This window comes from Ictalurus punctatus, chromosome 28 (assembly GCF_001660625.3).
Source record: "Ictalurus punctatus breed USDA103 chromosome 28, Coco_2.0, whole genome shotgun sequence".
Classification (NCBI taxonomy): Eukaryota; Metazoa; Chordata; class Actinopteri; order Siluriformes; family Ictaluridae; genus Ictalurus; species Ictalurus punctatus.
In genome coordinates this window covers 16,074,821-16,102,557 of record NC_030443.2, presented here as the reverse complement: position 1 = coordinate 16,102,557, position 27,737 = coordinate 16,074,821, and the positions used below count along the sequence as shown (strand labels likewise).

Here is a 27,737-nt window from a genome sequence, read left to right as displayed (position 1 = left end):
GATTAGAGTCCAAAAAGGGAGGGAGGCTTCAAGCCTGTTCTCAGTAGTGTTTACTCAAACTGCGAGAGAGAGAGAGAGAGAGAGAGAGAGAGAGAGAGAGAGAGATTGATTGATTGATTGATTGATTGATTGATTCTGTAAAATGACTCTAAATGTAAAAACGGTTAAAATATTTAGACAGGATGAACTGGCATAAATTACCCTAGTAGTATATTTTGCAGAGAAATGCTGTGAGGTACAGAAGGACAAAAATAAAACATTAGTGTTTAGTCTGATTTGTTAAATCTGAAATATGAGAATTTGATTGCAGCAGTAACTGTAATACAGTGATTACACATTTATCATTTTTGTCATAAAAATGAATGATGTATTTATAAAAATGAACTATTTTATGAATTAATTCTGTATTATTGGCAAGCATTTATTCACATTATTATTATTATTATTATTATTATTACTACTAAAATAATATATGATGCAATATCTTTATAGATTGTATACATCATGTAATAATAATTATTATTAAAATATTATATATATGATGTAGAATATTTCTATATTGTAATAATATAATTCTACACATAATTCTTCATATTATTATTATGACTATTGTGATGATGATTATGATGATGATGATTATTATTAAAATAGAATATATATGATGTATAATATATTTATGTATTGTATTACTAATAATAATATTATTATTGTTGTTATTATTATTATAACACAATTCTTCTTCATATTATTATTATGACTATTATTATTATTATTATTATTGTTGTTGTTGTTGTTGTTATGATGCTGCCATGCTAGGATGAAGGCTACATGTGCATGAGATTAGAGCAGTGTTGCTCAGCTCGGTGTGTTACATAACGCCGGTGTTGTGACGCGGCGCGCGCGCGCTGAATCCCCGGTACATTAGCGACAGTAAGACCCAGTGGAAGCCCACCGGCCGCCCCCTCACACTGGGAGAGAGATGCGCTGCTGTGGGCGATGAGCTCCGGTGAAGGTGTATAAGTCTCGCAGCTCACTTCAGAGACGCACATTTTTAGGTAGCTACTGCGTGCGCTTTTACACCAAACCCGCGCTCAGGATCCCTGTCGATCCCGTGTATAGGGCAGTTTTCCGAGCCAGTGCGTGCTGTGTGTGTTCTGTGAACCGCACCTCCGGGAACGGAAAGGCAACTCCGCGCTCCGCAGCTTGGCACTGAACTGAAGCGGGGAGATCACACCGCAGCTGGAGAAGGAGCGCAGGATCACTGCGTCTGAGATGCTCAAAGTGAGTATGATCAGCTCCAGGCCAGGCGCAGCTCCGGAATACTGGATCGATGGCTCCAAGAAAGAGACGCTGGAGGACTTCTACGAGCTCGAGTCGGAACTGGGACGGTGAGTACCCCTTAGTATCTCTCAGTAGATTTCAGTACCTCTCAATACCTCTCAGTTCTCCTCAGTACCCCTCAGTATCTTTCAGTACCTCTCAGTATCTGTCAGTACCTTTCATTACCCCTCAGTACCCCTCCATACCTCTCAATACCTGTCAGTACCTCTCAGTATCTATCAGTACCTTTCATTACCCCCAGTACCCCTCAGTACCTCTCAATACCTGTCAGTACCTCTCAGTATCTATCAGTACCTTTCATTACCCCCAGTACCCCTCAGTACCTCTCAATACCTGTCAGTACCTCTCAGTACCCCTTAGTATCTTTCAGTACCTCTCACTACCTGTCAGTACCTTTCATTACCCCTCAGTACCCCTCAGTATCTTTCAGTACCTCTCACTATCCCTCAGTACCTCTCAGTATCTGCCAGTACCTTTCAGTACCCCTCAGTACCTCTCAGCATCCGTCAGTACCTTTCATTACCTCTTAGTACCCCTCAGTACCTCTCAGTACCTTTCAGTATCCCTCATCTGTCCGTTCTGAGGCACTGCGGGAGATGAATACACATCTGTTAAAATGAGAAGAATGTATTCTGAAATATTTTAATTTATTTCTATACATTTTCTAAAAAAAAAAAAAAAAAAAAATGATGTTACTCCTTTATGTCTCTTTTTGAAGTTAATTTCTCATTTATAATAAAATTAGCATCTCTCGTTAAAAAAAAATCAGAAGTTCTATTAAATAGAAGACTATTTGTTTAAAGAATTTTAAAAAATGAATTTTTTTTGTTCTGTTCATCATGTCACTTTTTTGAAAATCAGAAGTTGATTTCTCATTTCTGATGAATTCAGGCGAACGCGTTAAGGCTACATCTTTATTATTTTATTTCATTTGAGTTAATTGTACCTTTTCATATTTTGTTACTCTTTTATGCCTCCTTTTTGAAAAGTTAATTTCTAATGAAAATCAGTCATTGCTTTAAGTTTATTTCTTTGACAATTTTATTTAATTGTTTATTTTTGTCTTTAAAATTATTGTTACTTTTATCACATCTTTTTCTTTGAGACTGACAAAATGAAGTTATTCTTTAAGTCTATTTCTTTTATTTGTATTTTATTTTGTGTGATTTTTTAAATTAAATATCATTACATTAAATATCAAATATAAAAAAAAATATTAAATATCATTACATAATTACGTTACATTTGTCATATTTACATGTATTTTTAAAAATTAAAGAATATAAAAAGTTAATTTCTAATTTTTAATGAGTTTACCATATTTTTAAGGTTCTTTCTTTCTTTCTTTTTAATTAAATACCTTTGTCATGCCTCTTTTTTAACAATCAAAAGTTAATTTCTAATGAAATGACCCTGTTTAATATTTAATATTTAATATTATTAAATATTATGGGGTTTTTTTTGAAAATCAAAAGTTAATTTCTAATGAAATGACCCTATTTAATATTATTTAATATTATTTTTGTTATGTCTTTTATTTTATTTTTTTTGACAATCAGAAGTTAATTTCTAAGGAAACTGAGCTATTTCTTCAAGGTGAAACAGCTGAATAGGGTATCTAAAAAAAAAACCCCAACAATATCACAATAAATGTTGATTTCAGATTTTTTTTTGTATTGGAATCCATTAAAAAATATTTTTGCCTTTATGCGAATGACACGTCATCTCTTTTAATATCAACAAATTTTCATACCAAATCAAAACTCATGCGTTAAATACAAGACAGAACTTGGAACACGTGTTGGCGTAATGTACAGTATGTGACATGCTGCACAAATTTCTGTGCAAAAATGGGTTGTGGAGCGGGCCACTGAGCGGAAGGACGTCACAGTGTGAGCTCATATCAGTCGTGAAAAATGAAAAATAAAAATAAGAAAGGGGATCGGGTGATTCCTCGTTGCTTGCTATTTCAAAACAGATGGTGAGACAAGGTGAGATGTTCACCATGAAAGCATAAATAAGGGAATATTTCAATTCCAGCATGCATTAATCACAAAATGGTGGAATCCCACATCCCAGAGTGCTGAGATTTTTCGGAATAGTTCTGAAGTAACGCTTTATCTTGGTGGTGGATCCGCAACCCGGAGCACTGGGTGTGAGACGGGAATACCCCCTGGATGAAATGGCAGTATATGTTATGGCACGGCATTTTCCAGAGTGACTTACATTCATCTCATTTATACAACTGAGCACTTGAGGGTTAAGGGCCTTGCTCAAGGGCCCAGCAGTGGCAGCTTGACGGTGCTGGGATTTGAACTCACGACCTTTGTCCAGCGTCTTAACCACTGAGCTACCACTGACCTCTACATTCACACATTAGACTTTGTCGCAAATCCACCTACAGTACTAGCATGTTTTTGAGAGGAAGGGGGAAACCAGAGAACCAGGAGGAAACCCAGGCGGACATCGAGTGTGGAAAACATTCGAAACTCTACACAGACAGTAACCTGAGCTCAGGATGGAACCAGTGACCCACAGTACATGAAATTAGGACACGTTTTATCCAATTAGTTAGCTTAATACTCAACACATTCTCAAATCAAGGTCGAACATGTGCGACGCCAGTAGTAGCCTGTGTTTTATCAAGATTTTCCAGGTCCCGGGGTTCAGTCATAGTTAAATTAAGACTGCGCTTGGTGAGTATGGTGTGAATAAGTGTGAGTTTTCTATTTGTGTTGCTTTCCAGAGTGGCTTTGATGCATTTATTCCACTGAAGCTTTGTAGTGAACTGAAAAGGTTTGGCAGACTGGATTATAATTATAATCAGAGCTGTTTCATCTGAGAGAGAGAGAGAGAGAGAACGAGAGAACGAGAGAACGAGTGCGTTGAATAATCAGAAATGAGAGCGAAATGCTCCCATATGGCGGCAGGACGGCCAACAGAAATCTGCAGGAATGAGGCTTGCTGACCGTGCGATTTGTGGGACGTTCATTTATTTAGGATTTGCAATGAATCCACACGTTGGTAAAAATGAAATGCATTGCCCCGTATCTGTTGGTAAAGTGGTTATCTATTGGCTACAGTGTTCAATATTTGGCCTACATGTATAACATGGCAGGGTTTTATATATCATTGAGCACAAGGAGATGAATCACTTAGAAAGCCTGGGAAGGGAAGGAACACTGAGCTCTCATCAGCAGTGCCAAATGTAAAGCCCTCGGGTCCAAAATACAGCAAAGCAAGGTGAATCTATAATGAAACCAGGGAGAGTACCTTGCTCTATCTCTTTTACTTGCCTGCGATTATATAATACTGGGCAAGCAGAAAACAGAAGCGAAGAGCGAAGAGCTTGGGTAACACACACTCCCGCACTCCTCTTCTTCTCCCCGTCAACGGTGCATTAAGCGCATAGAAACAATAGAGCTGGGAAATCCATTATCACTAAGTGGCGACCATGATAGACGTTTATCGAGTTAGCTACTCCGCCAAGCTTTTATCTAAGCAAATGTTGTACAATCATCAAAAGTTATATTAGGTTTGTGGAATGATTGATGAAGGAAGAATCACAAGAAGATGTTCAGAAGTAGAGCTTTACAGGTACAACTGCGGAGCTATCAGTCTGGGAGAAACTGCTGAGAAACACCTCAAGGCAGTGGTTCTTAAAGTTGGGTTTGTGAAGCATAGCCAGGAGATCCACAGTTTAAAAATAAATAAATAAATAAACCTTGTTGCAGTCTTGTGGGAATGACAACCCACTATTATCATAGTGGTTATATTTATTTTTGAGTTCTTATAGTAATTAGACTGTCTCACTGGTAACGTTAATTGAATGGGTTTCATCGAAACTTAAAAAAAAAATAACAAAACATGCAAGCCTATAAATGATGCCATCTCGGACCTAATGTGCTGAGTTGGTATACAGTTTAGGAATTTGAAAGCTCTATAGCTCCATTAAATACGCAGAATATTACTCGGGCAACATGGATACTCAATTAGATTTCACCTGGAGCTATATTCTCACAGCGCAAATAGTGTTTGAGCCATTCATTTTTTTAATGGAGACAGACAAACATCATGTGCCGCGAGAACAGCGGGCGATCCGCAGTGAACTGAGAAGGAATTGTTTTTTTTTTGATGATTTAATAACTTTACGCAAATGAGAAACAGATTGCCAATCAGATTGTGGCCTGAGGTGTCATGAGTTATGGCCACGATCACGGTCGAATCTGATCAACCCAAACATAACATAACATAAAACCACCCACCTAATCTTGTGTAGGTCCACCATGTGCCTCCAAAACAGCTCTGACCAGTCGATGCATGGACCTCAGAAGACCTCTGAAGGTGTGGCATCAAGACGTTAGCCGCAGATCCTTTAAGTCTGGTCAGTTGAGAGGTGGGGACTTTTGGTAGGTGCTAACCACTGCATACCGGGAACACCCCACAAGACCTGCCGTTTTGGAGATGCTCTGACCCAGTCGCCTAGCCATCACAGTTTTGGCCTTGTCAGAGTTGCTCAGATCCTTTCACTTGCCCATTTTTCCTGCTTCCAACACATCAACTTCGAGAACTGACTGTTCACATGCTGCCTAATAAATATATCCCACTCCCTCAACAGGCGCCATGGTAACGAGATAATCACTGTGATTCACTTCGCCTGTCAGTGGTTTAAATGTTATGGCTGATCGGTGTATGTACTTAAACTGTATTCAATAATTTCTCTGGATTGGGGCCAGAGAAAACTTGCAATCTAGCTAACATTGGACTAGCTGTAAAAGCAGTAAGCATGTTTGCAAGCAAGGGGTAGCCCAAACTCGATCCCCTTTGTCAGTTAGAACGACACTAGCCAATCACAGGCTTCTCTGAGCTCATGTATATGGAAGAGGGTAGATAGCGCTTTCCTCCAAGTGTGTTATGCTGCCCTGTTTGAAAAGATATGGTCGTCTGGTATGTGTTAGCCTTCACCTTCGTCATTTGGTAGCTGTTGTATGATAGTTGAGAGCTGGCTGGTGGTTGGGAATCGGCCTGTGAGCAAATCGTGGCAAAATAAATTTGAAAAATGCGTGTAATTGGTTCTACATTTTCATGTGCTACTTTTAAATAGAGTTAGCATTATAATTTTGTTTTATTAATGCTTATTCACAGTGACACTAAGCAATAGAACGGTCATGCAAAATTGAACCTGATACTGCAAATCCGGCCCATTTTCATTAAAGGGTGTCAAATTCAAATTCAAAAAGACTCATAGCGCTACGGACCGAACGAGAAGACGTGGACGTCCACGAACATCCACGGATGAAGGCACAACCGACGTGGTGCTGGTAAACACAGTCCCCTACATTATGGAGACTTTTGGGACACCCTGTAGTTACACACAAAACTAATTACACTCCCTATTAGTAAGTTTGATCGATGCAAGTCAAATTTCGCCTCATTTTTACAGTAGAGATTTGAGGGGTTAGATAAATAAACCGATGCTGGTCAAATCCACTAATGGAAGCCTTGTGAGTGCCATTAATGTTAATATCGCCTCATTTGAACTATTGTTGTTGATCTGCCTTTGTAGGATTGAGCCACTGGTGTGTGTGTGTGTGTGTATGTGTGTATGTTTATGTGTGACTTCATTTCCGTAATGTAATATTATTACTGTGATGAATATTGATTGGATTTGGGGCATTACTGGTGATGAGTAGAGCGTTGTGATCTGGCTTTTGGACTATGAACCCATCTGCCTTCTCTTTAGCTGATTGTATTTTCTACTTTTTCTTTTTAATATTATTATGCCACCAAGGCTCATTCGTCTCATTTTCCTGAGAGCAAATATCCAGTTTCTGTTACAGTGGCTTTGGACCTGTGTTATGCTTTGGACTTGCATTAAGTGTTCATGTTTTTCTTGTTTTGGAATCGGGGTTGAATTGTTCCTTGAGTCCTGCACTGCATGTGTGTTATGTAACCGCCTTAAAATAAAACGACTCCTCACAGTGCCTTAGAAGAATTCAAACAATGTGCCAAATTGTCCGGGAGGTAAACAGAGCTGAAACAATGCTAAATACTTTGCGTGTGGGGAAAGAAATGGAAAATCCATCTCAAATTTAGTATAGGAGTGGGGATAGGTGACCACGTGTGTGTTAGGGGTGTAATGGAATGGCATTATCTGTATCTGTATCTCTCAGAGCTCCAAATATCTATATATGTATTTGGATTTAAACCTGAAGGGGGTGTTTGCCTTGCACCTCTAGGGCTGGGGGTTTAAATCCCTCACTCCTCTGCCTTGTGTGCGTGGAGTTCGTATGTTCTCCCTGTGCTTCGGGGGTTTCCTCCGGGTACTCGGGTTTCCTCCCCCAGTCCAAAGACATGCATTGCAGGCTGATTGGCATTTCCAAATTGTCCTTTGTGTGCGATTGTGCCCTGAAATGGGTTGGCATCCATCCAGGGTGTCCTCCATCTTGTGCCTAGCGTTCCCTGTGATAGGCTTCAGGCTCCCCCGCAGCTCTGTGTAGGATAAGCATAATGGATGGATGGATGGATGGATTTGTATATTGCACAATGCTGTAAGAAAAAAAGAGAAGAGTTTTTTTCCGTCAAATTCGCTATCAGTTTTTTCCCTCAAAAGTGCCAGAAGGCATACTGAATACAAAATAATGACAGAATGATTTTTTACAATTTGCAGTGCTGTAGCAAAAGGGTCCCTCCCATTTCCTCTCATTCATCACACTTTACAGAGCCTCCTCATTAATATAGATCCTTCTATTAACATTTAATGAGCAAATGAAATGGGGCGTTCTAGATGCAATCACAAGGTGAGGCTTAAGACTGAGAGACATTTCTAAACAATCTCTCTCTCTCTCTCTCTCTCTATATATATATATATATATATATATATATATATATAAAAGGGGACCCCCCCCCCAAATACTTCATGTAATGGTTTCTGATTCGTATAACAATGCTTTCCTGTAGTGTAACTGTTTGGTGAAATCCTCTTGTTTGGGGGTGGGGGTGGAGTTCGGTTTTCCGGGATATAGTAATTATGAGGAGCAGATTGTTGAGCTGGCACTCATGCTTGCTTGGTGTCTGTTCACATTTACAATGTGTGTGTGTGTGTGTGTGTGTGTGTATAGCAGAGTGTAGTTCATAGCCAAAAATCAAGACGGTGCTCCTCGAGCAATAAGGTAGCCGATCCGCTTTTATTGCATTACCTACATTTCATTTATTTACACGTTGCACAATGTCCAGCTGAGATGCCCGATTGAGGCAGGCTTATTGTGCTCCGGCATATTGTGCTGGCCTGAGGCCTGGTCTGATTGCTGGCCTAAGCTGATTATGCGGTGGACTGAAGGACCAAACACATAAGATGCTGATGGGTTGAAAATAAGCCGAGCTTTTACAACATCCAAATATGGGCCTGGACACTTAAAGCCAGCAGGGTCATCAGGTCATGCGATTTGGATTATTATATATCACACCAGTAATTATGATTATTTGGCACTGTATACCTTTTTATCCATGCACTTACATTTTTTTATGGGTTTTTTTTAACATCCATTCTGTTATCCCTGCATTACATTATGTACTGTATAGCAGCTATAAACAGACGTTCTTTTCATGAGTCCTCTGTCCTGAAGACTTGCCCATGTCTGTAAATGTAAAGTTACCTGAAGAAAAAATTCCTGACACTGGAGACTCCTTGCAAAAAGGTGTTTTTTTTTTGTTTGTTTTTTTTTAAAAATTGTTTCCTCATTAAAAAGTTCACCATATGAGCAATTGTATATGATTTTAAATCTGTATACGTGGCGCGACCACCATACGATCGAATCGATAATACATTAGAACGTTAAAGCGCATTAATATAATCCTGTGATTTGAATTGCAGCCAGCGTGATTGCCAGAGCTGCTGTTATAGAAAATGAATCGAGACCTCTGAGAGTTGACCAATAAGAGTTGAGAATTCAACAGCGATGTGGTATAAAGTCCAAGAAGTATAGCAAATACTGACCTGCTGGTTAATGAGCTACTATAAAATGAAACATACAGTACATACTGTATATACTATATTTGTCGTTTTATACTACACTGTATACATAAGCTTTTCGCTAATACGTAAGATTCATAACACATGACTAATGTGTGATTTTTCTCCTGCTTCCAGGGGAGCCACGTCAGTGGTGTTTCGATGTCGGCAAAAAGGCACCCAGAAACCCTACGCTGTGAAGAAGCTGAAGAAAACAGTGAGTCTGCTTTTAGAAATCTGGATGTCGAACATGAAGGTTTTGTTCTGTTCTTCTTTGTTCTTTCTTCTTGGATTGGGAAGTCGATCAGGTTTCTCCCAATCTAGGACTGGAGAACATCAAGAACTTCCCCGCTTTTCTCTGTGACATGATGGCTGGTCATTGTTGTTCAACTACGTATACAGATCCGCTCTAAATGAAAGGGGGAAAAAAACAACCCCAACATAGATTGTGTTAGTAAGGTTTTGAGCCACAACATTGATGTTGATTCTGCACATCTCTGGAACTGTACTGGAGCGATGAACACCATTCTGCTTTGATATTTTCTCCTAGTTGGCGTGTTGATGATGGTGGTAGGGAGCGCTGTCTAACAGAATGCTCCAAAATCTCCAGTAGTTTAATTGGATCGAGATTTGGTAAGAGGGAATGCCATAGCATATGACTCACATCATTTTCATCCTCGTTACACCATTCAGTGAGCCCCCCGTTCTCTGTGAATAAGGGCGGAGTCATCCTGGAAAAGACCACGCCCATCGGGATAGCGACGTTTCATCGTAGTGATCAGTCAGAAGAACTTTGTAACGATTTGCAGTGATGTTTTCTTCTAAAGTCAGAGAAGAGCCACAAACACAGTAGCAAAAATAAATAAATGCCCCCCCCCCCACCAGATTAAAAAAAACATGTAAAATACCCATTTAGACTTCATAGTCTTTTATTTTCAGTTAAGACGGTTAAAATGCTGAACTTCTCTACTGAGCCACATCCACATCCTCTCGCTCATCTTCAACAATAACTCCGTGCTTTTTTTCCCGCCAGGTTGACAAGAAGATTGTACGAACAGAGATCGGAGTCCTGCTGCGCCTCTCTCATCCAAATATAGTACGTCTGGAAGTAAAACACATTGTAACATCTAAATATTCAGGATTATGGAGGATGTAAAAGTCCATGAAAGTTTCCGCTTATGGTAACCTGCAGTGAAGAGAATACATTAACTATCAGAGCCCTGAATGTTACACAGCGCAAACGCAGGTCTCCACTAACCACTTTAGATTACGGTGTAGAGCCGTGCTTCTCTTTTATTTATTTTTCATAGTTAGAATCCTAATTGACTGATTGCTTAAATCGAATAGGTTTAAGCAAGGAGATGATATCGCCTTAAATCTAACTGCACTTTTCATGAAGCTACTTCAAAAAAGCTCTGTTTTCTGCTTTCAATCTACAGTTTAACTCAGGGTAACTGTGTTGGGGTTTTATGAAAATTCTGGAATAAAAAAAAAGCTGTCATGGCTCCAGGAAATAAATAATGATCCAGGATGCTACATATGTATCTAATGTGCCTAATCTGTACTTTAATTATAAGGGCGTCCATGATTTATTTACACTCAAATACTGCAGGTCCCTGGTTGGGGTGGAGGTAGAACCACTACTGGATTTTTTTACTTTAAGAGTGAGTTAAGGGTTTCAGCGTAAATGGCTGTGCCTTCAGAGCTTTGGTTACTGGTCTCCCAGCAGTCCTTATTTATTACAGTTGTTTTAATTATGCCATAGTTAAGCTTCATCTCTCTCACACACACATTTTATTACATGACAGATCAAGCTGAAGGAGATCTTCGAGACGCCGTCAGAGATCAGTCTCGTCCTGGAGCTTGTAACTGGAGGAGAATTATTTGACAGGTCAGTAGATGTATTTGGTAATATTTATCATCTGAGAATCTGACGCTCTAGCGATTTAACAGTAGAGATAATAATATCAGATAATATCAGTTTATCGATTGTACTAACACCGATGATTTCTATCTACACAAGTCGTGAATGATCATATGGCAAGATCGAACACAGCAAAAGAACTGGATGATACGACTGATGTATCTTACCGCGGTGCTGTTTAATTCTCGAATCTGATCGGTCGGGTTTATACTGTATTAATGCACTCATTCTAATACGTTACTGTTTCTATAGTAACAGCTCATTCAGAGGGACTTGTATCTGCTGGTGAACACAACACAAAAGATGTCTAGGTCTAAGTCTACATGCGGTAATTTCACTAAGAAAATCATATAAACATTGGCGGAGTTTTCTTCCGGAAAGTTCTCCACCTTGCAACACAGGACTTTGTGTTTTAAGAGTTCCTTAGTAACGTGACGAGATGCTTTTTGCTGTCTTATTAACGTCTAGAGACTGATAAAGAGAGAGTGGTGAAGGAATAAGTGTTTTAAAGCTGTTACATTTTTAACGACAACACGAGCAAACTTGACAGCCAAATTATTTGTTGATAAATTAAAAATGATCATCATTGGCAAATTGCTGTTGTGTATGAGGAATAAAACACTTTCGATACTTGCTCTTACAGGAACTTTGAGGTTCATTGATTACTGAACATTATCACCACTCCGCTAAGTGTTTTATTGCCTACAAACTACCGAAACCACAGTGCTATTTCATTTTCTCGTAAGCTGCAGCCCAAAGCAGAAATATGATGTCTGTTTTATTCCAAAAGGCGCTTCCCCGTAAGCGATGTCTAATCAGCGGAAGTGTCTCTGTTCACCTCTTTATGTGCGCCAAGTTGCACACGAGTCACCAGCTTACGCTAAAGCTGGAAAACCATAAAGTGAAAATGATCAGACGCTAATTATCAGCCGACCCTTTTTAGTGCCCCCGTTCTGTTCGCTGTGGCGTCATTTAAACATAACAGACGAGGTTTTCCGTCCTGCAGGGTGGTGGAGAAGGGCTACTACAGCGAGCGAGATGCAGCAGACGCTATCAAACAGGTGCTGGAGGCCGTCGCGGTGAGTCTTCATTCACTGAGTTTGATTTACTGGCTTGTGTTGTTCCACGTGATCCGGTTTGGCTCCGAGTCAGAAATGGCGATCAGAAATCCACAATCATGAATAATGAGCTGAGCTGGATCAGGTGTAGATCTTCCCATCTGTGAAGCTGCCATCGCTCTTCCATCCCATTTAGATTCATGGCATTATGTGATACAGCTGTGATTAATATGACCACTGTTGCTGTGGACATATCAGGATTTTTCATGTCAAACCAACAAAGTTAGGATCAGTGTAAATGATCAGCATCGCACACCTGTAGAGAAGGTGGTTTATGTAGAAATCAGGGTTGCCAGATTGGATCCGTTCCTATTAACAGGCTGGGAATCAGAGACCCTAGTAGATCTGGCAACCTTCAGAAAGTTACATTAAAATGTATAGTTTTCTTTAAAAAGAACAATACTATATGATGTCTGAGGTAAGTTAAAATTACTTAGCGGTTAGCACTTTTTCCTCGCACCTCCAGGGTTGGGGGTTCGATTCCCGCCCCCGCCCTGTGTGCTCAGAGCTTGTATGTTCTGAATGGGTTTCCTCAGTGTACTCCGGTTTCCTCCCCCAATCCAAAGACATGTGTTGTTAGGGTGATTGACATCGCTAAATTTTCTGTAATGTTTGAACGTGTGCGATTTTGCCCTGCGATACCCGGTCCCGGGTGTCCCCTGCCTTGTGCCCCTAATGTTCCCCTGGGATAAGCTCCAGGTCCCCCTACGACCCTGTGTACGATACGCGGTACAGAAAATAGATGGATGGATACGGTATTTGTTCTGCACCAGTACTGTTTAAGTGTTACTATTGTATACCTGTTACAGAAACAGCTAATTCACAAGGACTTGCATGGTTAATGTCGCACATAACAGAAGTCTAATTCATTATAAACAAATTAAAAATTTATATGATTTAACTTTTTGTAAGGAGACAATATTGATCATATTTGGAAGGAGTCTCCAGTGTCAGTGGTAAAGCTGTAATTAAGTTTTCCACCATGGGAAAGTCTTCAGCACAGAGGAGTTTGTGCTTTGTAGTTTCTCTGTAACATGACAAGCTAAAAAAAATTGTATAGCTACTATAATATGATAACAGGAGCTAACTTGTTTTGTGGATGTTCCACAACATTAAATGTAACTACACATGGATAAAAAATACAATGTGTTGTTCATTAATTAATAATAATAATAATAATAATAATAAATCAATGGTGAATACATGTAATATAAGAGGAATATAATTTTTTTTTCCTTTAACAGCAAACTTACTAATTCTATAGGAATATACAAATATTAAATGTTCCTTCTATAAAACATCAGCTACAATCAAATAATTACCATGTAGTAATTATTGAGACAAATTCAAAAATAATAAAATCTGTTTTTTCCTCCATACATTTGACACAAATCTACTTTTATAGTCGTGGTATTTATTCAGGTCATGAAAGGGCTTTAGTGCACTTTTGGATCCTGTTCCAGAGAGACTTGAAATGAGATTTACTGCTTTCACTGTTCTACTTTAAAGCCAGCAGGAGAACTGAGACCCCACAGAGAGGTCACAGATGGCTATTCTCTATTCTCTCTTTCCCACTGTCTTTCCTCTCTCTCTTTCTCAGTCTCTCCCCAAATGTGTTTACTATCAGAGCTGTTCTGCCACCTATTGAATCTTTTTCAGTCACCACAACACGAAATCTGGCAACCGCTCCATCCATCGCACCAGGTAAATAACTGAGACAGATGTCACGTCGCAGAAACAGGGTCTGTCCTCATGGGTGTACAGTAGCTGCTGTAGTTTTAGATGCTTTTTAAAAAAAAAATTTTTTTAAAAAGTGTATTCTCACCTCTTGGCTTTCATTTCACCAAGGAGATGTTGCCAAGGAGATGAGATAGCAGGACGGTGGGCACATATCTCATGCATGGCTTTCAGCTCAGAGAGTTGGCAGGCTGCAATAAGTAAACACAGACTCTCCACATCTCACCGGGTGGAAGAACAGTGAGCTGCCGCCCCCTTTAGAAGTGTCGCCTTTTTTTTTTAATATCACACCACACAATTTTGCCCTGTGTACTTCTGCTGGGAGTTTCCACACATTCTGTTTGTGTGTGTGTGTGTGTTTCTTTCCAGAGAAACACCTCTGTGTTGATCTGACTAGTTGCCAAAGGAAACCCACGATGCATCATTGCTGTTTTTTATCTCACTTCCGCCTGCTCTTGAAGGATTTTTATCCAGTTCTGTCCACTCCCAGAGAAAGTTTGACCAATCCTGACAAATTCTGAAGGAATTCTGACCGATTCCACCCACTCCCAGAGAATATTAGACCAATACCAACAGCTCCCAGAGACTTTTGACCATTCCTGCTGGATCCCAGAGAATGTTTGACCACTGCCCATTGCTCCTGAAGGAATTCTGACCAAGTCCCTCCCAATCCCGATCTGAACCCTCAATCCGTCCTGTTACTGGAGATACTTTGACCAATGCAGACTGCTCCCAGAGAACATTTGACCAATTCTGACAACTTATGAAGGAATTCAGACCAATCCCACCCACTCTCAGAAAAAGTCTGACCGTTCTGGCCTGCTCCCAGAAAACGTTTGACTGATCCCCACTCCTCCTGAAGGAATTCTAACCACTCCTGGAGAAAGGTTGACCAATCCCCACCTCTTCCGAACACCCAATCCATCCCGTTCCTGGAGATACTTTGACCAATGCAGACTGCTCCCAGAGAAATTTTGACCAATTCCCACTCCTCCTGAAGGAATGCTGACCAAATTCCTCCAAATACCAGAGAAGCTTTGACTAGTAACTACTTTTCCAGGAGAAAGTATAACCAATCCCATCCACTCCCAGAGAAGGTTTGACAAATCCGTCTTGCTCCCAGTGTAACTTTGACCAAACCTGACCTCTCCTGAATCCCCAATCCATCCCATTACTGTAGAAACTTTGACCAATCCTGACTGCTTCCAGAGAAAGTTTAACCAATCACAACCACTCCTGGATAATGTTTGAGCAATCCTGGCACTCCAGAATCAGCTGATCAATCCCGCCCACTCTCGTAGTCAGTATTTATGGTTGTGCCTGCTTGTGATATTTTTTACACGTTCAGGGTAGACCAACATCTCTCCATAGACTTTCATGGGCTGTTAAATTAAATCTGGATGGGTTGATGTATTGCATTATCTGGTATCAGGAGCTAATGCGGCATTTACTGTTTTCTGATTTCCTGTATCTGTGGCCCTGAAAGAGTTTATAAGAGTTCACATGCAGCTTCTGTTGTGCTGATGAGCTGCGCTGGTCCATTAACCGAGATAAACAGACCTCAGACTAAGGAGAGAGAGAAAGAGAGAGAGAGATAGAGAGGGAATATAAGAAAGAATATGAGATACAGTATGTATGTCAGCTCCACTGTGCATTGCACAGGAACAATTCCCCTCGGACAGCGCACAAAGATAACACTCACATGTCAGCCTAATTAGTGAGGATAGAGAAAAAAAATCTGCACTGTTTTATATCAGATAAAGCCTGGCATAAGACATATTTGTGTTTATGGTTATTATATGTTTACACTTACACTGTTTGGGCTGACGTGCAACGCTTGTCTCTGAAAATCAAAAGTTGAATACCATGTCAAGTACAGGGCTTTCATAATTCAAGGTTAATTAACATATCATTAGCATATCATTTGCATTATGTGCCCACTTAACATTTTGCTTCTGATTTTCAAACCATGATGAAGAAGCTAAGTCCGGCTGAGAGCCACGTGTGTGTGTGTGTGTGTGTGTGTGTGTGTGTGTGTGTGTGTGTGTGTGTGTGGGTAGCCGCATGTGGTTCTACTGTAACCAGGCAGACTTCTGCTGGTCCACGCTGCTGTGTTTAATGAGTTTCCGTGGTAACCTTCTTACCACGAGGCGTTGCTTATAAAACAGTATCTTTGTCACACTCCTATAGAACGCCATAGAGAACGTTCTTTTAATACATTATTTCGGTCACTAAATTGTCCGACTGAATCGGTTAGCCTGGTTTGAGATCATTTATGTAGTTTTAAATTCAATGGACAGACTTCCTAATTATTGTGTTTTTTCATTACGTTGTAGTTTTACCGATTAATTAATTAACGTACAATGATTGATTTTTAAAGAATAAAAAGAAAAAAAAAAAGTACAACAAAATGTGCAACAGTATAACAAGCTAATGAAGATTTCTAAAAAAATTTTTTTTTTAATATTTAAAAAAAAAAAAAAAAAAAAAAAGATCCAGCACTTCTTTTGAGTCTTGGTTTTTTTGGATTTAGTTTTTAGCCAGAACTTTTCATTTTGCTGCATCTTGACTTTGTTTTATAGCCTTGGAAGCCAATTTGAACAGAGAAAGAAGAAATAAGGTGTAGTAGAAAATACATTTGAGCCAGGTTATCATAATGTCGTATAAACATACGCAAGTAGCAAAATATTAAATGACTAAATTAATACAAAGTCAGAATGTTACAATGAAAACAATAACAGTTTTAAGTTGGGGTTTTTTTCTCTCCATTTTTTCTTAAATCAGTGATGGAGGGAATCCCGACAAATTGTGTTCCAGATCTTTGGTGATGAATAACAAATAACTGCTTCACCACATGATGGACAGAATTTCCTGTTTTAAAGAGTGATTAGGAACATTAGCCGGGCATTATTAGGCATTCAGGAAGGAACAAAGATGCTGCACTATTATAAGATGTTAAAAAAACAAAACAAACAGCTGTAAGTACTAAAGGAAACCAGTACAGGTAATCCAAAACCCGTGTAATGGGATATATTAATGTCCTAGCTACTACAACCTAGCTGCCTGTTTGTTGTGGTTTTAGGTTCTAGTAGTCTAGGTGAAGAAAAAAACAAAAGAGTGGATCAAATTCTAAGTGTCTTACATTCTGTAGTAGGCTCTAAATAACATTTTCTTATAGTGGGAGATTATCCAAAAGCATTACAATAAGTAAAATTCTGTTACTTTAAAAAAAAAAAAAAAAGAGAGACTTAAATAATCATTAGTAAGAGTAAGTAGCAATGATGGTTAAAACCATTAAATGTAAATATATAGACTCTCACTTTGAGAATCTGAGGATTCATCTTGATAAACCTTCTCATTATTAAAATATATGGTTAAAACATGGTTTCTGAATTCATTTAGGAGCTAAATGAAACTATTTATATCGACTCGGTCCTGTAAATGCCCCCAAAACTGCATATATTATTTAAGATAAGCATGCAGATTGGACAACACATACCGTTTTGTTCAGACGAAATAGAATCGTCTGGACGCCGTGTTAGGACATCAGCTTGTATGTTTTTGCAAAGTCTCTGTGTTAGTTAATTAACTAGCCAAACTAGCCCAAAGCATCTTATGTTCAGGACCATCTCATCTGGTAGAGCTAGTGCTCGGTGTGATGCTCGCGCTACCATTTATGCTGATGCGTTTGGGAAACTCGGCGCTAATCCATTATGGTATCTTCCATTTACACGTCCTGTAAAAATGAACATAATGCGCCCACTTTTTCCATTTATCATCTACTGTCTGACGCTGACTTACTTACTCGGTCACTAGTAACTAGTAGGTCTGAACCTCAAGAAACAAAATGATTTCCTATGTGCCCACTTGAAGCTGTGACTTGCAGGGACGTTCTTGTGCAACGTTTCATTACGAATCTAGAATTAACGATGATTCTGAAAGCCCATGAAGGCGGCAGAAAGCCGGGAAGGCGATTACATCCAATTGGTTATGTGTAAAGCAGGAAATGAGGCTGTGATGAGGTTAAAGTGGCTGCCAGAAAAGAGATTTTAAAGGATCAACAGATGAGATGAGAGGAGAGCAGAGGAAAAAAAGGCTAAAAGGAGTAGATATGTATCTGGCTCATGAAATTTGATGTGTCAAGTGCTACTTATTTATGTTCATTATCTCCGATCAGATTTCTCAGTCATATTTTCAGCTAATTAACCACAGCGCCAATTTTTTTCCGTCACCTTCTTTTGAAGATCTTAACCAAGGGTGCCAATAATTCTGGAGCTGACATAAGTATTAAGTATTGTCACAGATTTCCCCTATCGGCATACAATGCACTTAAATCTACTATGACTATACTATGTTTCAATGTTGTGTTTCGAGTTTTATTTATGTCATATGATTGTGTCTGAACATTGGGCTGTTTGTTTTGACTTTGAGTCTTGTCTCCGCCCCTTTTCCTGTGATTGATATGTTCCCTCATTGTACTCTCCTGTTCTCAGTTTAACCTCGACTAGCTTGACTAATGAAACCCTGTTGTGTCTTTGTCTAGTTGTGAAGTCTTACAGTACGTTTTGTCTCATTAAGCTCTTTGTGGTTCATGGTGCTACTTCCTGGTTTAGATCCTTGCGTGTTTTCTCCGGTTTACGTTACAAACCGGAGTTCTTTGGGTAGTTGAGGGTTCAAGCACTTTTCAAATATTTTACTTGGAACCTTTTCTGAAAGGGAAACCCTGTGTTGTATGGTTCTACCTGGAACCATTAAGGGTTCCCCCATAGGACCAAACCAAAGAACCAATTTGGGTGTTAGGAAGTTCTAATCAACGCATGCACGATTTGAAAGATTTTTTACTACAGAAATGTATTATTTTAACCACACTCATACATAGACACGCACACACACGCGCACAAAACATACTTAGTTACAATTTGTGTTTGGTGTGTAAGGTTAAGAGAAATTATCCTCAGAAAAAAAAAAAAAAAAAACATCTTTTATTTATTTGACATGAGTGATTTCCTGTGTTTCATTCAGCATGGTTAAGAACAACACACTTACGCTTTCTGACGTTATTCCATTGACATTTTTATTCCATAAAAAAACAGTTTTTACATGTTGCCATATCATTAAGCCATTAGCTCTGTTTGTAAATCTAAGTTTAAACATTTTGGGCGGTTTAACGCGCATATTTTCTCTCAATTTCGAATCTAAAGGCTTGAGAGTGTAAAAACGTGCAAACTTAATTAGATGAAAAACGTGAGTAAAATAGCACATCTGTTCCCTTTGGCACGTTTGCATGTTGCACGATCAAGACAATTCTTAGAATACACAAATTGATACGACATACGGGCAAGTATTACATTTGAGGAAACCTGTTTTTTTCCAGCTGAAGACAAAATAAAACCATTTACTGGGTCTTAATAAGAAGGTGTTCCAATATTGCACCTTAGGTAAATCACCGGAAACAAGCTGAGAACGATTCAATGTAATGTTGTTGTAAAGATAAGATAAATAAATAAAGATTTATAAAGGTTGTATATTCAAGATTCGCCTCACTCTGATACTGGCAGTGATTATTATTCTCATATATCTTATGAACAGAACACACTCATGTCTGCACAGTTTTTGGAAGCTTGTAATCACCGTCATGCTTCGGTTTCGGTTACATTTTTTTTTTTAGATCCAAGCTTGCCATGTTTATTGCCTGCTTTGCGCATCAGATCTTTTACGTCTTTTGATTATTCTTTACAAATCGTCGACAAACCCACACAGTTTATATAATTTCACCCAAGAATCAGAGTAAATCTGTCTGGAAGGGTGAAAGTGAACACATCGAATCTTTGCAAAACGTTTTGAACCCCGCTCACAAAAATGGCACCTGGCAGTTAAACACACTTGAAAGGGGATGCTAACGGCCCTCTTCTGAATACTTAGGCTCACAGACCTCTACGATTGGCTGATCCCGATGATTGGCATGGGAGAGAGGAACACCGTCTGTCCCACCCAGAGTTCACGCTCCCGAATGACACTTCAACCTGACAAACACCCTTCTAATGAATTTTAATCATTCCTTCAGGTTAAAGAGTTTGTAACTTGGAGTCACAGTGGCAGCTGCCGAAACAGCTGCGCGTGATGAATATTTACGTCCGTCTGTCTCTGTTCGCAGTACCTGCATGAAAATGGTGTCGTGCACCGCGACCTGAAACCCGAGAACCTCCTGTACGCCACTTCAGCACCAGACGCTCCTCTCAAAATAGGTATGGATACCGATCTCTGTCACCTGTCTAGAACCTGCATCTTCATGGTAGGAAATATTGATGGATTGTACCGGTCGGTTATTTGTGTATCAGTTGCAGTGTTTATGGCTAGGACACCTGTCTGAATTTTATCATGTGGGTTTGATCTTTTCAGCCGATTTCGGGCTGTCGAAAATCGTGGACGACCAAGTGACAATGAAGACGGTGTGCGGGACTCCAGGATATTGTGGTGAGCTTGTTAATATTGTCTGCGTATTCACAGTAGACCATCTACGACCCTCTATACACTATAGAATGTGTAGAAAGAAAGATCAGGGGTGGGAATGACTTGTCAGGGACAAGCGAGTTAAGCGCGGTATTATTCGATGTGTCCCCGTCCCCGTGAAGCGCGGTATTATTCGATGTGTTGACATATTTTCTACTGAAACAGGAAGTCAGGGTGAAACATATCAAGTGGCTCCACCCCTCTCTATATAGTCAATAGTGTTTAGCTTACCTCATAGCCCCGGGCTAAGCCGTACTTGACATGCGTTCGAACAGCCAAAGACACGTTTATCACCCTTGATCGATCGCTCAAGAACGGCAACCTCGGCAATGCGTTGGGTGTTGGGGGTTCAAATCTCGCCTCCGCCCTCTGTGCACGAAGGCTGCATGCTCTCCCTGCTTCCTCCAGGTACTCCAGTTTCCTCCCCAGTCCAAAGACACACATTGTAGGCTGATTGGCATTTCCAAATTGTCTATAGTGTGCATTAGTGCTCTTAAAAGAGTTGGCACCCCATCCAGGGTGTCCCCCACCTTGTGCCCCGAGCTCAATAAGCTCCAGGCTGTGTGGGATAAGCAGTTCTAAACAATTCAGCCTAGTTAATTAGGTTAACGGATTAACAAAATCAAGTCTGAGTGAGCACATTAAAACAGATCTAGCTAATAAAATGATCATTTATCCAACTTCTTTCTCTCACCCTCACCTCTGCTTCTGCCTGTTCCAGCTCCAGAGATCCTCCGGGGGTGTGCCTACGGGCCCGAAGTTGACATGTGGTCTGTAGGAGTTATCACATACATCTTGTAAGTGACACGCCTTCATTTATTATTCTCTAAGCGATGTGATGTCAGAGCACCTTTAGTCATTTAAATGAAAAATCGAGGACGTATACTGTAGGTTATGTAGCTTTGCCTCTCATTTATGTATAGATTGCTGAACGATATTTCTCTCACTTTTATTTAGACTCATATATTCATTATTATAATGTGTTCATGTCCATATGAATGGGGATGAGTCACAGCTGATGCCCAGCTGAATGGAAGTTGCTCTCTACGTACAAAAATAGATTAAATGACACGAGCATATTGTTCCCTCGACGTTTTCACTAACATCTGAGAAATATTTTAGCTGTTCATCTCATACGTGGTTAGCACGCATGTTCTCCTAAAGCACTTGTATTACCCGTTTGTTCGTTTTTTTTTTTACAGACAAGGGCAAAAGTTTGCATCCCCTAAGGATTTAGAAAGAAAATAGAGAAGATGTGCTTCGAATTTATCTATAAAAAGATTTTAATAACGAAATGTGAGGGTATCCTGAAACAAGACAACAATCCAAAACATAAGGCAGGGGATCAGTATTATAAATGAGAGGATCTGGATGAAATTCAGAGGATGTGAAAGAGATAGGAGGCTGTTCTGAAGGCAATCTCTAGACAAGAGGACATTTTTCAGATATGTGACCCAATATACAATATATAATTAATATATAATTAAAATACGCTCACGCTCAAAGTTCTGATATGAATTTTTAACTTCACAACAATCCTGCCATTTTTAACAGGGGTGTCTAGACTTTTTATATCCACTGTAGTTCTGTTGTTTTCATTATTAAGATCTTAAGTGATGCTAATATACCGGATATATAGTGAATGTAGTTTAAAAAAAAGAAAGAAAAAAAAAGAAGCATAGTTCTCAAAGCTTATAGAGAAAGTGAATTAGCAAAAGAACATGATGTCAGTGACTTGGACTGTGGCATGGTTGTTTAGTGCCAGACAGTCTGGTTTGAGTATATTAGAAACGGCTGATCTGCTGGGATTTCCTGCGTGGCTGTCTGTAGAGTGAACGGCCGTTCTGTGGGCAGAAATGCCTCGTTGATTAAAGAGGTCAGAGAAGAATACCCAGACTGGTTCGAGCTGACAGGAACGCTATGGTAACTTAAATAATCACTTTTTACAACCGTGTTGAGCCGAAGAGCATCTCAGAACACACAAAACATTGAAACTTGAGGTTGATGGGTTACAACAACTCCGGTCAGCCAAAAACAAGAATATAAGGCTATAGTCGGCATACGTTTACATACGGGTTACAGACGGGCTAGTCTTCACTTCCCCACATGCATCAGTGAGCCTTGGGCGCCCATGACCCTGTCGCCGGGTCACTGGTTGTCCTTCCTTGGACCGCTTTTGGTAGGTACTAACCACTGTATACCCGGAACACCCCACAAGACCTGCCGTTTTGGAGATGCTTTGATTTCGTTGTCTAGCCATAACTATTTGGCCCTATCGAAGTCACTCAGATCCTTACGCTTGCCCATTTTTCCTGCTTCCTACACATTAACTTCAAGAACTCACTTGCTGCCTAATATATCCCACCACCTTGACAAGTGGCATTGTAACAATATAATCAATGTTATTCACTTCGCCTGTCAGTGGTTTTAATATTATGGCTGATATATATACACAAATATATGTGTGGTTCTAGTTATCATTTTTGCCTTCATTTGTTTCTCTTTTTACAGACTGTGCGGTTTTGAGCCTTTTTTTGATGACAGAGGGGATCAGTACATGTTCAAGCGCATCCTGAACTGTGAATATGAGTTTGTCTCCCCCTGGTGGGATAACGTGTCTCTTAACGCTAAGGACCTGGTGAGTGAATGGATTTAACAAACAAACACTTCTTACTGATTACAGAAACATTAGAGTAGACTAACAATAAAACCTTTCACCCTACATATTAGATTTTTCATGTAAAAAGAATAAAAAAAAGAATAAATCTTTGCTTACCGTCTGTTTCTTCCTGTTTGCAGGTGAAGAAGTTGATCGTCAAGGACTCAAAGAAGCGGCTGACGACGCAGCAGGCCCTGCAGCACCCGTGGGTGACCGGGAAAGCCGCTAACTTCACCCACATGGACACGGCTCAGAAAAAGCTCCAGGAGTTCAACGCCAGAAGAAAGCTCAAGGTTGGGATATTCACACTCAGCAGGACGTACGTAGTAAACACGATGGCTTTTCTGTATATCAGTAGTGATGCTCTGGTCTCTGCAGGCTGCCGTTAAAGCCGTGGTGGCTTCGACACGGCTGGGAAGCGCCAGCAGCCACAGCAACTCGGACGCAAGCAAGGCAAACTCTCTTCCTGCTGAGCAGCAGGACGCGGAAGACGAGCAGCCTGAAAAAGACGTCCACAAGCTAGAAGACCCGTAGACTTGTTTGAATTTGCAAGGGAACGAGTTTACCATTTGTCAGTGAAAGGAAAATGTTGTTTTTCTCACAGGTTTGGTTAGACCTGAAACCATTGTGTCCTGACAAGGCTCATGACAGGATAGAGATTTGGGTTTTGGTGACATGCATGTGATTGATTTAGGCTACAATATCAGACTTTGCAAAAAAACAAAACAAAACAAAAAAAACCATCATGCCATTTAATACAAGGCATCTTGATATCTGTATCATGTATTTGAAAGCTGTATGTGAACCAAGTGCAGGTGAACTGTTTTTCCATTAACAGATATCGGGTGATCACTATGTTTAAGTTATATCCTATATAGCCAACTGAACCATCAGACTGAAGACTTTTTAATGACTATACCATAAGACGCAACACCGAGCTGCTTTATTACAAACATATTTTTTGAATGCATACGATTTACACGTAAACAGTACAAATCATACAATTTAAACAAAATCCTCGAGCTGTCAATGTCATATTATACACCAGGGTCTTATTCTTTGCTATAGAGAAATATCTATAGAAGTAAGCTTAAATATAGTTACTTTACATCCTAATAGTTATACCGAATTGAAAGGGCTTAGAATAATGTTTGTGTTGTTGATGAAGGAAATCGACGGGCTGGTTTTCTACTTTTCTAAGAATCAATACCAAGTACATGATGCATGGTTTAAAAAAAAAAAAGAAATAAAAAAAAGAAAGGAGTTATGCACAAATTAATGCTTATTAACAGTGCCAAAATCCTTCTGCACCCTCAGAAGGTCCCACTGTCTGCTCCAAAATTGTTGGCACCCTTGGTTAAAAAAAAAAAGAAGATGTCTCAGTTAATTAGCTCAGTCTCACACTGAAAGAAATCTCACTCTTAATTGAAGTAAAACCCCTATTAAACTTTATATGTTTTAAAAACAAACTCATGTCACAATTATTGGCACCCTGCACGTTGTGCAGCCCCGCTTTGCCAACATAACAGCATAACATACTTAATAGTTTAGGATTCGGTTCTTTTCTGTATACTCGTCCTGCTTTTTTACATCAAACCCACCTCGAGTGTTGCCAAAATCACTCAAAATGTCTAAAAACCTAGTTCCCGAGAAAGCTCCAGTAATGTCTAGTGAACTTCCGGAGATTATGTCTGTGGTTAGATGAAAGAAAAGGCTTTCTTCTTCATGACTTCCAAATAGTTTGTTGGAGTATAATTGTAGATTTGGAGACTTGGTGTCCCCCAAACTGCTACCATCTTGTGCAAATCTCACTCTGCGGTCTGTTGAGAACTGTTTGGCTCTCTGAACATCCTCCTCGAAATACACTTGTTTACACTTTTAATCTTCTTAACTATCGCCCTAACAGGATATTTCAGGCGTGTTAGTTGATTCATAAAGTTTTGTCTCATTTCATATTTGTATTTGCTAATCATCCCTATATTGCTGAATGACTGAAGGAATTTGGCCTCTGTGCCATCTCCTGTTCACACCCTAGTAAAACAAGGATGATGCTTAAGAGTTCCTAAACACTCAGGTGAACTTTTTCATCCAGTATTTTTAGTGTGAGATTACGCTATTTAACCACAGACATTTTTCCCCCATAATCTTTTATTTAATTATTTATTTTAAATACCATCTATACCAAGGGTGTCAATAATTCTGGACCTGACTGTATATTCAGGTTATAAAGTTAAAAGTTTTTGGTTTATATATGAACGCTATTAGGCTAAATTGTCAGTCACGGTTCTTCACCGTCTTGACTGATCAGCATTTAGAAAAAGGAGTTCAAAGGTGTATTGATTGAATGTTACTTAGGCTATAGCATGCTTTTATGTACAAATATCAGCAAATGCTGTTTCGGAATTATTTGCTAAAGACGTATGGAAAGGAATGTAGCATGGGTGTACTATATAAAGGTCGCATTGCATGTAGGAATGTTCTGCAGCTCCAAATGTCTTCTTAAAGTGCACATATTTGACTAATATTAATTACCATGTGTTCTACAGTACGATATTTACAGGCTGTTCGAGGGCCACATTGTATGAGACTCAGAGGTCAAATTTGTATATCTGCCTGTTTCTATCTTAACATTTTCATTTTACAATGAAAATTATACTGTGTATTAATTGCAAAAATAAAAGCTAATAAACGCAATAACAGAGGTGTGTTGTGCCTGCTCGGGAACACTGGAAAAGCGCTTACATAACCATACAGCTTGTCTGAAGTACAAGCTTAATTTTGGACTATTAAATGTGATTTATGTCTACAATCTGGCAAAATCTCTGTCTGGAATCAGACTTGACAAAATCAAATGGTTTACTAGTTGTCTTCACTGGAACTAAGAGGCCCAAACCTGTTCCAGCACGACACCCTGTGCACAAAGTGAGCTCCATGAGTTTCCAAGGCTGGAGTGGAAGAAGTCGAGTTTCCTGCACAGAGCCTCACTAAAGGTACGTTCACACATACAATGATTTTATCGCTGCACTAGGTCGCCAGTAGGCGTTCCTACTACCGGTTGCCATAGTAACATTTATCATTTGGTGGCACAAGTAGCATTCCACTTTCGACAACAAACCAGTTTTCTTGCCACTGAAATGAAACGTTCTGGAGGGAGAGAGTTTGTATATAAAATTCACCAGTGTACATATACATCATACCCTACGAGATGTAGGAGTAGCAGTGTGTGTGAGCTCTTTGCCATTACGGCCATCTATCTGCTGCAAAAGCTAAAGAGCCGTACTGTCTGGGTCCACAGAACGATTGGGACAATTGGCAACATGGCGGATCACGCATCATGTGCGCTCTACTGTCTTCACTCCCATTGGTAGTCGCTGCACCAAGTCGTTCCAAATTTGCATAAAGTTAAACTATTCTCGCTACACCCGCATCTAATCACCAACGGTCTCTGTCGCTTATATCGCCAGAATACCCCAGCTCTCAGTGGCTATGTTTACATGCACCCATTTCCTTCAATCCGAATGAATTCAATCCGTTTGCAGATCTGTTTATATGTACCCTAAACATTGCAATCCCATTCAAATATTTGTTTATATGTGCATTATATGTATTCTGAACGAAGCTTACAGCGTCAGTCGTCATGCCAACCATGCAATAGCGGAGAAAGAAAGCCATGGACGTGACACCAAGTGACCTAATAGGATTTTTTTTGTTGCTTTGTTGACATATATAAACATATGTCAGCAACATTTTCCCCCTCAAATCTTACTCAATTTAAATTGACAGACTGAATCCTCCAAACTGCATTTCCTTAAACACTTATTTGAAGAGATCGTTATTACGAACGTTCATTCTCCAACTCGGTCACTCGATTTTGTCTTTTAGTATGTTCGACAAATATTTTGTCTCCTCCATCGACCGGTTCTTTCCACCGGACGCCACGTTTAAGACGTAAGACGTGAACATACGCCCCTTTGCACTGCGTGTGTACAGAAGGTATTTTCAAATCTCATTGAGGAAATAATCTGATTCGAGCGTTTACATGGCCATTTTTTCCCCTCCCAATCGGATTAGAAAAGGAATAACCACCCCTTCCGACCTGATCGAAATTTCATTCGGGTCGGGCGCAATCGGATCGATAAAGGTTTTTACATGAAGGATTTTCAGTCCGATCAATCGGATTACTATCGGATTATTTAGTCGCATGTAAACCTAGCCATCGAAAATGAATGATCTCCATTCTCTTTATGTGCGAATGTAGCTTTATGCTCTTGTGGCCGAATGAGCACAAAATCCCACATCCACGCTCCATTATAAGAGAAAAATCTGGAATGGGATGTTTTAAAAGCACACACGAGTCGTAATGGCCAGGTGTCCACAAACTTTTGGCCCCAACCACGTAATCTGTGCTCATGCGCACTTGAAGTTTACCGCCGTTTA

The 27,737-nt window shown here is 39.7% G+C and overlaps 1 protein-coding gene and 1 long non-coding RNA gene across 2 annotated transcripts; one reads left to right on the top strand and one right to left on the bottom strand.

The window, feature by feature from the left end:
- Window positions 1-894: 894 nt before the first annotated feature.
- camk4 (calcium/calmodulin-dependent protein kinase IV) lies at window positions 895-26,091 on the top strand. Its single transcript, XM_017460779.3, has 11 exons — window positions 895-1,388; window positions 9,491-9,569; window positions 10,386-10,448; window positions 11,161-11,243; window positions 12,283-12,355; window positions 20,286-20,376; window positions 20,531-20,605; window positions 21,363-21,438; window positions 23,153-23,279; window positions 23,441-23,593; window positions 23,679-26,091. The coding sequence occupies exons 1-11, from the start codon at window positions 1,273-1,275 to the stop codon at window positions 23,832-23,834; spliced, it is 1,092 nt and encodes a 363-aa protein (XP_017316268.1). The 5' UTR covers window positions 895-1,272; the 3' UTR covers window positions 23,835-26,091.
- LOC124626463 (uncharacterized) lies at window positions 9,570-23,555 on the bottom strand. Its single transcript, XR_006981313.2, has 4 exons — window positions 23,418-23,555; window positions 20,873-21,413; window positions 10,017-10,454; window positions 9,570-9,761 (listed from the first exon to the last, which is right to left on the bottom strand). It is a non-coding gene; the product is annotated as an uncharacterized LOC124626463 (long non-coding RNA).
- Window positions 26,092-27,737: the final 1,646 nt, after the last annotated feature.

Excerpts from the sequence above, each read along its gene's own strand:
- camk4 (XM_017460779.3), top strand. The coding sequence starts at position 1,273 with ATGCTCAAAGTGAGTATGATCAGCTCCAGGCCAGGCGCAGCTCCGGAA. Across the intron at positions 1,389-9,490 it reads CTCGAGTCGGAACTGGGACG|GGGAGCCACGTCAGTGGTGT; the intron begins GTGAGTACCCCT and ends TCCTGCTTCCAG. Across the intron at positions 10,449-11,160 it reads GCCTCTCTCATCCAAATATA|ATCAAGCTGAAGGAGATCTT; the intron begins GTACGTCTGGAA and ends ATTACATGACAG.